The 15,826-nt window shown below is 44.6% G+C and overlaps 1 protein-coding gene across 1 annotated transcript in view; it reads right to left on the reverse strand.

The window, feature by feature from the left end:
- Positions 1-15,826, reverse strand: part of LOC106603516 (transmembrane protein 211-like) — a 156,944-nt gene that overhangs the window by 119,533 nt on the left and 21,585 nt on the right. Inside the window, exon 2 of the mRNA XM_014197307.2 lies at positions 6,749-6,887. Within this exon, the coding sequence (XP_014052782.1) occupies positions 6,749-6,887 (139 nt within the window). The remainder of the gene's footprint in view (positions 1-6,748; positions 6,888-15,826) is intronic.

Genomic DNA, 15,826 nt, shown 5'->3' on the forward strand with positions numbered 1-15,826 from the left:
AAAGCTTCTGCATTGTTACAATGTATTGTATAGTGATACGCCGACTAGACACTAACAGTGAGAGCTATACAATATATATTACACAGACAGATGCTGCCTGGCCTAGACTGGCTGCGTACAGATGTGGGATCTTAAATTGATCGCCCTGTTACAGGAAAACGTTCCTGCAATGGAGACATTTTTTGAACTTTTAGTGTATTTGAGGTTTAAAAAGGCTTCTGAAGTTTGTAATTTCCACTTTGAAATGTCATACTTGATTTTCCCTTACCAAAAATGTCCATTAATTATAATCCACATAATAATTCACATTTCCTGTTGCTGCAAGATTATGTTGCTGCTGTAGCAAAGTGACTCAAGTTAAGATCCCACATCAGCACTGCCTGGGCTCTTTGTCAAGCGCTGTCAGAGATCTGAGTCTTATTAATCCAAATCAGCATCGATCTTACCTGCAGTCTGGGTGGACACAGCCCATGTCGAGGCTGGAGAGGTATGAAGTGTTCAAAGAGGTGGGCGGCAGGCCTTTTAAAAGGCCATTTGCTCGAGCATAGGAGCTAAGCTCTCAATTTTGTCAATAGGTTTAGGTTGCAATCTAACCTAACTAATATAGCTACAAATTAGCCTGTGGTAAATAGTACTTCCCTGGCTATACAAGCTATATGTCAAGCTATACGAACAAGAATCACTGCTGTTGAGCTGACACTAAATAAATGAGAAGGGAAAAGTAAATAAACATTTTCTCATAATTTCAAACTAGAAGTACATCTAATCTTACACAGCTAAATTTGATCGGTTAATTTAACATTGTGGGTGTTCAATTTCACACTTTTGAAGTGTTTATATGAGAACCACCAGAAAGTGTTGAATTTACACTTTTCAAAGTGTTGACCTTTTAACACCGATACTTTCCAACACCAGTGACATTCAAATGTTACACTAACTCAGTGTTAAAGTTACACGGTTACAGAGTTCACGAATACCTTGTATATAACACTTTAGAATTCGATGTTTACACTAGGTCAGTGTTAAATGTACACTGTTATGGTGTTCACTGATACCTTGTATTGAACACTTTAGAATTCAATTTTCAGACTAGGTCAGTGTTACATTTACACTGTTATGGTGTTCACTGATACCTTCACAGCAAATTATCCCGTGTTAAATCAACACTGAGAGTGTTACATTTAACACTCGTCCTGTGCTTATACGAAACCACAATTTTCAGTGTTAAATGAACATACTGCTAAGTTAAAAGCCTTGTTTGCATATTTCCCAATGTGCCTTGCCTTTCGAGTGAATTGTAGAGTTATCACCCATGACTGTATTTGTTAGTGACAGAGACATGTTTGTTGCATTCATCCATTTTCAGTGCTGTGGCTGTCACGGTTGTTGTAGGGTAAAGTGAACCAAGACGCAGCGGGGAAATGTGCACTCATCTTCTTTTATTAAATGGACAAGAAGGTGAACCAAAACAACACGTACACAAAAGAAACACAACGACTAATAACAGGCCGGTAAGGCACAAAGCTATACACAGCACAATCTCCCACAAAACACTAAAACAAACACATACCTATATATTGGACCCTCAATCAGAGGCAACTAGAAAACACCTGCCTCCAATTGAGAGTCCAATCCCCAATTAACTAAACATACAAATACAAAGAACTAGACTAAACATAGAAATACATTAACATAGACCAGTGCCCAAAACCAAGAATAATAAATCAAACACCCTACTAAACACCCAACCACCCCGAACCACATAAAACAAATACCCCCTGCCACGTCCTGACCAAACTACAATAACAAATAACCCCTTCTACCGGTCAGGACGTGACAGTGGCCTTCACCAAGTGAGATCCTAAGCTAATATGTTATTAAATTATTTAACACAATACAACACATAATTCATAAGGCCTTATTTTGAGGGCCTAGCTTTACACTAATACAGTGATCTGAAATGAATATTTTACAGGAAAAAAATCAGGCCTGTAAATCACATTATGCTGGCTTGCAAAGTGATGTGTAATTCCTGTTGGAATCCAGCCAGAGTGGGAATAACCAATATTTTGAATTTTTATTCAACCACAACCTGCATTCAGAATGAATGCCGGGTTAGAAAAACTAAGATATGAGACTACGTTAAGCATCTAAACTGGAACATCCATTTCAGTAACGGATGTAATAAATCCATATAACAGATTGGATTAGCTAAGAGAAATGTATGTTAATTAGTAGCACAAGATTAATTAATCAATCAATGCAAAAACATAGGTATAGAAAGAAACTTCTAAAAATCAAACTGCAATAGAGCATGCTGGGAAATATGATAATGATGGGCGTGGTTTTGGTTTAACACTGGTTATTAACAGAAACACTGGGGTTCTTTTACACCAATGAGTGTTCATTTAACACCTGAATCAACTCTAGAAAGTTAAACAGAAAAATCAACACTAGGTAACACTGGCCAATTTGACACCCTGATTGAACAACAGTATTTTTTAACGACAGCTTAAAAACGATAGTTACCGGAGTTGTAACTCCAGTTCTATGCGTGGAGCAGAGCCCCGTAGGGGAGCTCTGCTCCTACTGGTTTACCCCGATGCCTAGGCAGTGAACAGCCAGAGAGAAAATTATGCACACACCTGCAGCCAATAGGAGTACAGGTGCTTCCCCACAATCCCCCTCCCGAAGACAAATTATTCAGCGAGAGTGGGGGTCGGCAGGGCCTTAACGGTGCCTCACTGGGTCCGGTCGTAGTTGGGCAAACCATCGCTGTGTTCTGTGCATGTGCAGAAGTCCCAGCGGAACCACGGAGTGGGCAGACCCAAGAGTGCCATGACAGAATGTGCCGTCACCGTGTGATTCGGATAAAACCTTCGTAGGGCTAGCAACAAGGCAGCCCGTTGAGGATCTGAAATTCAAGCCTTCCTAGTCACAGTGTCTAGCTGTAATCCCAGGTAGACAATCCGATGACTGGGCCAGGGCGCGCTCTTTTCCCAATTCACAGCGAACTCCAGACGTGTGAGATGAATCACTGTCTGTGTCATGTGTGCGATCGCCAGCTCTGCTGATGGGGCGAGAACCAGTAGGTCGTCTAGGTAGGCTAGTAGCCTTATCCCTTGACAACGCAACAGTTCCAATATCACCTCCACGCATTTGGAAAAGGTGCGAGGTGCCAAGTCTTTGTTGTGGATACATTCCAGAAGACGTTTTGTCGTAAGCATTCGAAAGGGCCGCTTGGCTACGCTCTTGTTGAGAGTGCGTAAATCCAATATTGGCCTCATTGCCCCCCGCTTTTTTGGCACTAGGAAGTAGGGTGAATATAGCCCACTGTTCCTTTGCTCTTGGGGAACTACTGTGACCGCCTCCTTCACCAAAAGTTCCGTAATCTCTTTCACAAGAGCGGCTACTTTCTCTGGCATTTTCATCACTGTCTCCACCACGCCCGAAAATGGGAGGAGTTCGGAGGAATTGGATGGCATAACCCTTCTCCAGCGTCCGGCTTAGCCAGGAGGAGAGGGTGCAGCCTTCTCTGTGGTACAGCTGTGGTACAGACAGCAGGAAGGACCTGTATTCCTCTACGGCCCAAGTCGCCGCTGTCCCTCGTCACTGATGTGGTGGGACAGCCCAGGGTGGGCCCCCTCGAAAGGGGGAGGAAATATTGGCGCTTTCTGTGAGAAACGGGGGTGCCGACACTTTGGTTATATGCGTAACCTTGTGGTTCCAGCCCTCCATGAACGCAGCACGGGTCTGAGCTGCACTTTCTGAGGCGCCTGCCTGAGTTAGTGTGCCGTCCCCCAACAGCAATTGCGTCATCGGCCCAACATGGGGCTGTGTATGCAAGCTGCTCTTTAAACCCTTAACCACATTTCTCCTGAGAGTGTGTGGTACAGGGTTTTTATGAGGTATAGCATGGCGGCTCATCGAGAGTGTCCGCTTTGCTGCCCTCATGTCATTTCCACAACATCCTCATGTGTGTGCTCAGCTACACACTCATGGTGGGCTGTGCTATACACAGAGTGGTGAGAGGAAGAGAGAGAGATAGAGAGAGAAGGAACCTGAAAGGTCTGAACCTGAAGTTTGTTATGGAAAAGAGGTTCTCTTGTGACAAAGTTAGATGGAACACATTCTTTATTAATAACTGACACATTTGGTCCTCCCTCCCCTATGCAGGGGTGGGGGAAGAACAGTGGGCGCTGTCACACAAAGTGCTGCGCTCTCTCCCGTCCCCTCCCCCTCATCCCGTCATGGCCGTCGTCTCTTCTGGCTGCCCCTAGGCCGCCAGGGCGACGAAATGAAAACCTCTCTCGCCGGTGGAGCCTCTGCCATCTCTGGTGCTGCTGGAGGGGCGGGGCCCACTCTTGGTGCACCGGGTGCTGCTGCTCGACGGACTCTCCATCTGGATGTAGACCCAGGTCTACTACAGACGGTGGAGTGAGGAGGCTCTTTTGAACCCGCTCTAGACCCTCCTGTCAACGGCAGGTGTCTAGCGAGCTGCTTCTTCTCCTCCTCTAGCTTCCCAAAATGTGCCGCCCGTTTCGTTCTAGAGTATGGGCCGCCCACCATCATACCCACCACCGGATTGGGGGGAATGGGGGGCAGTGTAATCTCTAGATGGCTCGCGGCCCGCTCATTGAGCCCTGTAAGGTCAAAGCGCAAAGAGGCCATTGCGTAGGAGGGGGCTGCTAAGAACTCTCTTCCTCGCCCAAAGATGTGAAATTCCCCCTAGGGAGGGGGGGCATTTCAGCCTCAGTCAGTATACTGGGTTTTTACCCGGAGAAAAACCCAGACACTTCCCAACATCCTCGTCATCTCCGGAGGCGCCGTGGTCATATGATGTCTCAGAACCTGAGGCTAGCACAGACATGGCGTCTTCCAGATTAGATCTACACTGAAAAAAGCCCACCGCTGTTTCCTCTCCTTTAAAGAAAGGAGGGTGCAGCTAGGGGGATCTGTGAGGCCGCCCCTAGCCTGCTGCGAATCCCAACACACGAAACATAAGTCGTGTGGGTCCGTAGACGCCCTAGTGGAGCAGCAACACTGAGCTCTTAAAAGAGCTTTTGGGGGTAGAAAAGACGTGCTCATGAAGGACCAGGATATTGACAGCATGTTTTCTCTCTTCTCTTCTATGCTTCTTCAGTCCAGTCCTGTCGCTGAAGATAATGGGAGGCTGATTGTGGGGAAGCATCCCCTTATATAGGTGCACTTGTTCTCCTATTGGCTGCAGGTGTGTGCTTAATTGTCTCTCAGGCTGTTCGCTGCCTAGGCAGCGCGGTAAACCACTAGGAGCAGAGCTCCCCTATGGGGCGGAGCTCCACAATATAGAACCAACACCAACTGGCATTCAGTCAGTTCAAAGTATGACAAAGTAATACCACATCAACACAAAAACTGCTTACACCAGGATATGAACACTGAAGATTTTTCTGTGTAGTCAGAGAATTAGGGGGGAACTGACTGAGTGCTAAAACTGTGAGAGTTGTGAGACTTGTTTATTTCTAAACTACAAGGTGCGGCAAAAAAGACCAAAGGTTTTCAAAAGGGCTGTCGACAGGAAATCCAGGAATGTTTCCAAAGAAAGTGTCTGAAAAGCCCAGTCTGCAAAAGTGTGTTGTTGTTTGAGGGGATTTTTTTCTCAGACGGGACATATTTCAGGATAGTACAGTTTTCAATCCAGGAAATAAAAGCAGTACTTTATTAGCCAGTCCTTTCTCCACTCTCCTCCTCTCTGTTATAGTTTACTGTATGTTGTGGGTTGTTAGTTAGAGTAGTGTGTCCTTCATATATCCTAACTTCACACACTGTGATAAACACGTAACTACAGACCAACACACATGAACGGACAAACGTGCACACACTCTGTACACAGTGAGTGGAGGGCCGATGCACCAGGGTGGAGGGCAGCGACTAGGGCTGCTTAGTTTACTTGGCTGGTGTCGTGTGTACATCACATTAAACCCTGAGCATCTCCTCACCAGTAACACTCATGCTTAGTTTATGGGGCTACTTCTTTGTTTGAATGAAAGCAGGGCCTTGATAAAACACACGTCCTCCTGAACCAATGACCTGTATTAAGGGTCTGTAATTGTCTTTTTCCTGCCTCCTCTAAATCTCCCCAGTGCCCTCCTCATACCGCTCTACGCCAGCATAACACTTCACTCCACCACCGCACCGCAGCCCGTAACCTAGCAACGGCCCGCTGAAGGCCTGAAGAGCAGCAGCTTCCTTTTGGTTTTGTGTGAGTGATGTGCCTTGGCAACAAAGTGAGCTCCTCTTCACTTCAGATGATAGGCAGCTTTATCTGTGTGTAGCTCGTAAGTATCTGTACACTGAGCTGTCTCTTACCTATAGAGAACACTGATGATGAACATGTAGCCTATCTAGATCACTAAAGAAGGTCCAAGCAGAGAAAAGGAAAAGATAATCACTGATGTGACCAAGGGACTTCATTCATAACATTTTACATTTACATTTTAGTAGACACTCTTATCTAGAGTGACTTACAGTAGTGAATGTATATATTTCATAATTTTTTTCTCCGTACTGGTCCCCCGTGGGAATCAAACCCACAACCCTGGCGTTGCAAAGTCTATGCTCTACCAACTGAGCCACACGGGACCGTAACTACTACCTTCTTATGATTCACCTTGAACTTGTATGTCAGCCATTGATTAAACAAATCAATCCACCGTCTAGGTAATAGAAAGTGTGTGTGTTGTTTGTGAAGTGTTTGTTCTGTACTCACCCGCAGTCATCTGCATGTATCCAGCCAGTGTACAGATCCTCCTCTCACAGCCTCCGCTGGGCAAGAAGATGGTGATGATGGCCAACAGGGAGCTGACTGCCAGGACAGCACATCCTCCAGAACAGAGCACTGCACTCGTCTGAAACACACAGAACATTTTATCAGATGATTTTATCCAAAGAAATGGTCAACAGTGACTGTGACACATACAAGTGTAGTAGGTATACAGTTGAAGTCGGAAGTTTACATACACTTAGGTTGGAGTCATTAAAACTCATTTTTCAACCACTCCACAAATGTCTTGTTAACAAACTATAGTTTTGGCAAGTCGGTTAGGACATCTACTTTGTGCATGACACAAGTCATTTTTCCAACAATTGTTTACAGACAGATTATTTCACTTATAATTCACTGTATCACAATTCCAGTGGGCTAGAAGTTTACATACACTAAGTTGACTGTGCCTTTAAACAGCTTGGAAAATTCCAGAAAATGATGTCATGGCTTTAGAAGCTTCTGATAGGCTGGCTCATTGACATAATTTCAGTCAATTGGAGGTTTACCTGTGGATGTATTTCAAGGCCTACCTTCAAACGCAATGCCTCTTTGCTTCACATCATGGGAAAATCAAAAGAAATCCGCCAAAAGAATTGTATACCTCCTATACCTTTTACCTCCAGTAAAACGAGTCCTATATCGACATAACCTGAAAGGCCACTCAGCCATGAAAAGCCACTGCTCCAAAACCGCCATAAAGCTGGACTACGGTTTGCAACTGCACATGGGGACAAAGATCTTACTTTTTGGAGAAATGTCCTCTGGTCTGCTGAAACAAAAATAGAACTGTTTGGCCATAATGACCATCGTTATGTTTGGAGGAAAAAGGGGGAGACTTGCAAGCCGAAGAACACCATCCCAACCCTGAAGCACGGGGGTGGCAGCATCATGTTGTGGGGGTGCTTTGCTGCAGGAGGGACTGGTGCACTTTACAAAATAGATGGTATCATGAGGCAGGAAAATTATGTGGATATATTGAAGCAACAGCTCAAGACATCAGTCAGGAAGTTAAAGCTTGGTCACAAATGGGTCAAGGTATTGGAATGGTCATCACAAAGTCCTGACCTCAATCCCATAGAAAATTTGTGGGCAGAACTGAAAAAGCGTGTGTGAGCAAGGAGTCTCTTCATTCATTAGGCCTTAACTGTCTCACACTGACTGTCTCTGGCTTTGATAAAGCTGCTGCACGTCCTCCTTCATACATCTATTCCTACCCCCCCAGACATACATACACACACACACACGTTGTTGGAACGAGTTCCGTGAGTGATTAGCATTCAAGCCACGGAGATCACAAAAAATGTATAACATGCATGAGGGAATCACACCACTAATACAGGTGTCATTAGCATCGTTCCTGATGCGTTTCCCCATTCTGACACAGAGTGAAAAAAAGACAGCAAGCATCTCCATGCCTAACAGAAGATGTAATTCAATTGTTCATGCAATTTGTCCAACTGAGCCGTGTGGCTCAGTTGGTAGAGCATGGTGTTTGCAACGCCAGGGTTGTGGGTTCGGTTCCCATGGGGGACCAGTACGGAAAAAAATGGATGAAATGTATGCGTTCACTACTGTAAGTCGCTCTGGATAAGAGAGTCTGCTAAATCACTTAAATGTAAAATGTAATGCGAGTTTGGGGCGGAGAAAATGGGGACAGTCGCCTTCATTTTTTGATGAAGGTAAGAAAAAAAAGGACAGCTAGATGAAAAAGCAGCAACCCTGCTGTTCTGAGAGAAGTTACTCTATACTCTCTTTAGAGCAGAGATGTAATAACCACAACAGAATAACTTGGTTAAGATTCAATGAGTTCTCTATATCTATCATACATAGAGTATCAGTCAATGCCTTCACTCTCAAACAGTATCATTTAGAAAGCTCTTACATTGCACTCAAAGCACTCACAGTCACAATAGGGAGTGTCCTTTACAAGTGTGTCTGGTGATTGTGGAAAGAAATTCATATGCAACCTTTTTAGAATTGTGTCATTATCTTCCAAGAAAAATGATTGTGCAGCTGAATAGCTCCTTCAAGATGAAGTGGGGAAGGCTGGAGTGGGGAAGGCTGTCTATTCACCACAGTATTATAGTCACCAAAATACATACCCCCTTAGCAGAAGCAGTCATTTACTGTATGGAGCTACAGGTTACAGCATATTTCTCCACTACCAGAAGAGTTGTTTGTGTGTTTCTGTGGCCATCTTGTTTCATTCAGCAAATTAACTGGGAAGCAGTAATAGATTTATTCACATGGCATTTTACACTTGCCATGTAAAGGAATTCCCGGGACTAATAAAGCCTATGCGGCCAACATCAATCAAGTCTTTACATTGTGTGTTTCTCGGCGAGCATGTGTCGGAAAGTGTTCGGCTGTTGATGATACAAACATGTTATAATGACCTCATTATCATCACATCGTTTACTTACAGACGAGACAGAAAGACATGAGAGGCCCTTCTCCACTGCTGCATTGTGGCATGCTACGCGCTGCTTGGAGCACAGTTACTTAGTAGAAAATTGGGTTCTAATAGCGCTGACATTTTCAGAGATGCTTTCTAAATAGATTGTAATTATATGTGAATAACTAGGCAGAGCACTGAAACAGCACAACAAGATGGAGATGGAGAAAATCAATTTGAAGTCACACTGAAGAGTGAAATTGTAAAGACAAAAAGGTCCATTCTGATTTTGGTGGAGAACATGAGGAGAATGAATAGACAGTGGAGAAGGCCTAGGCTGTTATATGAGGACATTATTATCACTGTGGCTGTTCCGCATCTAAAGTAGATCTATAGGAAACACCGGCCCAGGGTGGTCAGCCCTGTGGTATAAGACTACAGAAATGTTAAACCACACACACACTCTCACACATCCTAAAACACTAACACAAAAGCACACGGCCCCACACATCCCGATGGTCAGGGCTGGGACTCAGTCATAAAGACTGTTTTATTGGTTTCCTACTCCTAACAAATCCAATATCACATCCAAGGCCTGTACTGGAGAGTAATACCAGTTACAGCACTGCTGCAGACATGCCCTAAATAAACCAAGGGACTTGAGTAATAAAGTAACATTCAGGTGGAGGCTCCATGGGTAACCTTTTCAAATGAAGTCAAGGAAGTCAAGGATTACACACTAAAGGCTAATAACATTTCATTGTATAATTGGAAGTTATACATTTGGTGGTTTGGAAGGCGCTGAGCATAAGTGCTGCTGCAGCCATAAAAAAAACCTGTCCTCCCTCCAATGAAAGAATCACAATAGTATTTCCATGGAGCTTGTGAAAGTACACATCCTAACCTCTTATTGCTGTTATAACAGCAGCATAAAGACCAGCCCATTAGTGCTCTCTGCATACATACATACATACATACATACATACATACATACATACATACATACATACATACATACATACATACATACATACATACATACATACATACATACATACATACATACATACATACATACATACATACATACATACATACATACATACATACATACATACATACATACATACATACATACATACATACATACATACATACATACATACATACATACATACATACATACATACATACATACATACATACATACATACATACATACATACATACATACATACATACATACATACATACATACATACATACATACATACATACATACATACATACATACATACATACATACATACATACATACATACATACATACATACATACATACATACATACATACATACATACATACATACATACATACATACATACATACATACATACATACATACATACATACATACATACATACATACATACATACATACATACATACATACATACATACATACATACCATACTGTCAAGTCCTCCTCTTGTTCACCATCCAAAGGACACAGGGACAACTCAATTTTCCAACTCAATCTTTTTTATTTTTAGTTTACCTTCAGTTGATTGGTCTGTCCAGTAATTTAGCCAGTAAATTAGCCAGTAAATTAGGTTGTAAACCTTTAAAGACAGAACAAAAAGTTACCATCTTAATTAAACATTTGAATGAACTTAAATTAGTTGAAACATTTAAATAACATTCTAAATATCTAAGATGAATTAACCATTTAAGCCTTTTACCATTGGCGTCTTTGGACTGAACCTGTGAGTGAACTTGGAGTTTTCCCTCTGAAGTTTGTTCTTCTGAATGACTGACGCCCTCCATGCCTTCACAGGTGCTCCAAATCAGTGAAAATGATTGATCAGGTGACAAGCAGCCGGTTTGCTACTGCTGGTGCACTCTGGGAAGTGTAGTTCTTTGACTCACTCCTGATATTCAGCTCAACACATACATACATACATACATACATACATACATACATTACATACATTACATACATTACATACATACACTTGACATAAACAACCCAGCCTCTTGACAATCTAAAGCATCACCTGTATAAAGGACTCTGGGTAAAGTGAGTGCATACCTGCTGCAGCCTAACTGATAAGCATGAAGACGTGATGAGTTTGTTATGGTAGTCAACTGACGTGTGGGTGCTGTTGTATGTAAACTGTTATTGTTTTGCATACTGTAAGGAATGACACAGACCCAAAGCACAGCAGCTATGCTGGGCGGTATTCTCTTTCTCCCTGTCGTCTCTCTCTCCCCTTCTCCCTCTCTTCCTTTCTCTCTCTCTCCACACCTTCCTTTTAGTTCCATCCCTACACTGGCTAGCTCGACCCTGGGCACATCAGCATTCAGTGAAGAAACAGCGTAGGTGGCGACCACAGTAAGTGTCAGCCTTGACATCTCTCTGTGTCTGCCGAGCCTCGGCTGTGTCTGCAGAGCCTCGGCTGTGTCTGCAGAGCCTCGGCTGTGTCTGCCGAGCCTCGGCTGTGTCTGCAAAGGCTGTGCCATAATGTTCTGTCGCCCATTAGCTCTGTCACACACACCTCCAAAAACACAACTTTACACTGTAACATCACACACACACCTCCAAAACATAACTTTACACTGTCACATCACACACACACACACACACACACACACACATACTAACCCACACACACTTACACAAAGATCCCTTTACCCTGAGAGAGGCTGAGTGAGGCTCGTTTATGGCTCTGTAGCTGACGCGTACACACACACACACAGCTGGGACGGGCCCATCATCCCTCATCTCTCTCTCCCTCTAGCACACTTTCTCTCTCGCTCTTTCTCTCGTTTAATCAGTTGTTCTTCCTCCCTGGTACTCAGTACTTGTCTTGTAACTTCATCATTTTCCGGACAATCCTTATAACCCTGCCAAAATGGTCACACAAATGCCGCCAGTCCCCTAAATGAACGTGCTGAATAATACATATATCTCCTCATTGATCTTTACTTGGGGACAGTGGCCTAGTGGAGACAGAGGTTTGTGTGCATCTGTGTGTGTCGTGTCAGACAGTCCCCTGAACGACTGACAAAAGCCAACACCAAGGGCCCATGCTGAATACAAGATGGAGAGAAAATGAGGGATAGGGCGGAGGAGATTAATGACCTGACAAGTGGAGGAAGTGTTCATTGATATGTTGAGGACAGCCAAACCCCAGATAGAACATGACATTCAGAAGGCACTTATGAAGAGGACATGGGAATGTTCTTCAGTTTCCCTTGAAACCAGACACGGATACAACAGGCAAATTCCTAAAATTCACCTCAGAAAATGGGTGCGCCTGCAAATGTTTATTGTCCTCATTGAATAATAACTGGTGAAGTTAACATGTTATAACATAGGATGGTCGACGGTTACGAAATGTAATCGGTCATTAATTTGATTTACGGTGTTCCTCTTCCCTCAGATCCTGTTCCATAGTAATTACCCTGTTCAATAACATGCTGAAGGTGAATGCTGATTGGAATGCTAATCTGTGACATGTATTTTCAGGCCTAGTTTAGCAGTAGGGGTTGGGTTCCCATAGAGCCGAGTGGAGTGGAGTTTCCCATAATCTTCCCCATAAGGGGGAAACTAACCATCCCATTCTGGGGAAGTCAGCGGGGGTAATACTAAACTGCCTATCATTGTCATAAGGAATCCACTATATTCGTGGCTGAAATAAGGCCCTGCTGGTAAGGTGACACGCTTTAATCAAAACACACAGCGGGAATCTAAAGTCAGCCATCCAACTTTCTCACTGGCTGAATGAAGTGGGGCGAACTCTCTCTCTCCTCATTGTTTTCCCAGCAGTTTGCCCCCGGTCAGTCCCTCCCCTCAGCAGGCAGTAAGAGCCAGAACCAGGTGGGGGTGTTGGTGTTGGTGGAGGGGGCAAAAAGTCAAGTTCAACCCACAGAGCAGAGCCACTCTCGAACCCAGACCCCCGTGTGTGTGTGTGTGTGTGCGTCTACATGTGTACGTGCATGTATACCCCAGTCAGACATGTGGAGTGGCCTCTCAGAGCCTTCCCCTACAGGCTGCCTAATCCTTTCTACAGCTGTACAGGACATAAAAGCAGGAGGGCAGAGCCACTGACCGAGGGACAGAGGCCCTCTTTAGGACTGCATCCACACAGCCTGAGGAGTGCATTCCAGAACTCAGCCCCTTCTTCCCCCTTGTAGTCCCAGTTTTCCTGGCCTGGCTCCACTCTGGAGGCAGCTGTCTTCTTGTCAGGGTCACTTACCACCACCTGCTGCCTGGAATCCCATTGGACGCCACTGTCTGTGTGCTTTGGAATGGGTGAAGGACCAACACGGCCTCTTCATGGCCTCCTACTGCAGGTGAGTGGGTCTAGTTGCTCTCCATACTGTCTCCCCTAATGCTGATGCATTATTGCAGTTTTTTACTTCTTTGAGCAAATCACAGAAATGTAACTCCAGACTGCTATTCAGTACCTTCTCTGAGTTTACAGGCCTAAATGCAAGGTCAGGAACAAAACCACCTCTGCAGGAAGCTGAAGGTACCGCACAACTTGGGCAATGTCTGATCAAGACCAATGTGGAAATAATGTATTGGATTCCCCCTGCAATGAACTATGAGAAGTCCCAGATGGAGATTTGCATATCCTGAACATTTCCATAATATGTGTTGGTGTGGGTGGTAGAAGCAGCAGCAGTAGCAAGGACTGAGCGTGCATACAGCACCATCATCCCACAGGAGATGTGATGTCTTTATGCTGATGCCAGAGCTATAGAAACCTATTGAATGGCTGTTACATAAGGCTGTGGAGAGGATGGCTATGGGCCACAGTACAGAGCTAACTTCAGCTGCTATTTTAGAGCCATATTATTCTTCAACACAGCTCTTTTGTCTCCCTTGCAGTCTTTATTCAATCAACTACATTTAGTTTTTAATAGATCAAGAGCTACATTTCCTTAGACACATCGTCACATATACACTGCTAAGATAAAACGTTAAGAAATTGGCCTACTTTTTTGGCCATTTCTCATTGCTCCATAAGGAGTAATAAAATAGCATCGCCACATTATACACTGCTCAAAAAAATAAAGGGAACACTAAAATAACACATCCTAGATCTGAATGAATGAAATAATCTTATTAAATACTTTTTTCTTTACATTGTTGAATGTGCTGACAACAAAAATCACACAAAAATAATCAATGGAGATCCAATTTATCAACCCATGGAGGTCTGGATTTGGAGTCACACTCAAAATTAAAGTGGAAAACCACACTACAGGCTGATCCAACTTTGATGTAATGTCCTTAAAACAAGTCAAAATGAGGCTCAGTAGTGTGTGTGGCCTCCACGTGCCTGTATGACCTCCCTACAACGCCTGGGCATGCTCCTGATGAGGTGGCGGATGGTCTCCTGAGGGATCTCCTCCCAGACCTGGACTAAAGCATACGCCAACTCCTGGACAGTCTGTGGTGCAACGTGGCGTTGGTGGATGGAGCGAGACATGATGTCCCAGATGTGCTCAATTGGATTCAGGTCTGGGGAACGGGCGGGCCAGTCCATAGTATCAATGCCTTCCTCTTGCAGGAACTGCTGACACACTCCAGCCACATGAGGTCTATCATTGTCTTGCATTAGGAGGAACCCAGGGCCAACCGCACCAGCATATGGTCTCACAAGGGGTCTGAGGATCTCATCTCAGTACCTAATGGCATTCAGGCTACCTCTGGCGAGCACATGGAGGGCTGTGCGGCCCCCCAAAGAAATGCCACCCCACACCATGACTGACCCACCGCCAAACCGGTCATGCTGGAGGATGTTGCAGGCAGCAGAACGTTCTCCACGGCGTCTCCAGACTCTGTCACGTCTGTCACATGTGCTCAGTGTGAACCTGCTTTCATCTGTGAAGAGCACAGGGCGCCAGTGGCGAATTTGCCAATCTTGGTGTTCTCTGGCAAATGCCAAACGTCCTATACGGTGTTGGGCTGTAAGCACAACCCCCACCTGTGGACATCGGGCCCTCATACCACCCTCATGGAGTCTGTTTCTGACCGTTTGAGCAGACACATGCACATTTGTGACCTGCTGGAGGTCATTTTGCAGGGCTCTGGCAGTGCTCCTCCTGCTCTGCACAAAGGCGGAGGTAGCGGTCCTGCTGCTGGGTTGTTGCCCTCCTACGGCCGCCTCCACCACGTCTCCTGATGTACTGGCCTGTCTCCTGGTAGCGCCTCCATGCTCTGGACACTACGCTGACAGACACAGCAAATCTTCTTGCCACAGCTCGCATTGATGTGCCATCCTGGATGAGCTGCACTACCTGAGCCACTTGTGTGGGTTGTAGACTCCGTCTCATGCTACCACTAGAGTGAAAGCACCGCCAGCATTCAAAAGTGACCAAAACATCAGCCAGGAAGCATAGGAACTGGAAGTGGTCTGTGGTCCCCACCTGCAGAACCACTCCTTTATTGGGGGTGTCTTGCTAATTGCCTATAATTTCCACCTGTTGTCTATTCCATTTGCACAACAGCATGTGAAATTTATTGTCAATCAGTGTTGCTTCCTAAGTGGACAGTTTGTGATTGACTTGGAGTTACATTGTGTTGTTTAAGTGTTCCCTTTATTTTTTT

The sequence above is a fragment of the Salmo salar genome, chromosome ssa04 (assembly GCF_905237065.1).
Source record: "Salmo salar chromosome ssa04, Ssal_v3.1, whole genome shotgun sequence".
NCBI lineage: Eukaryota > Metazoa > Chordata > Actinopteri > Salmoniformes > Salmonidae > Salmo > Salmo salar.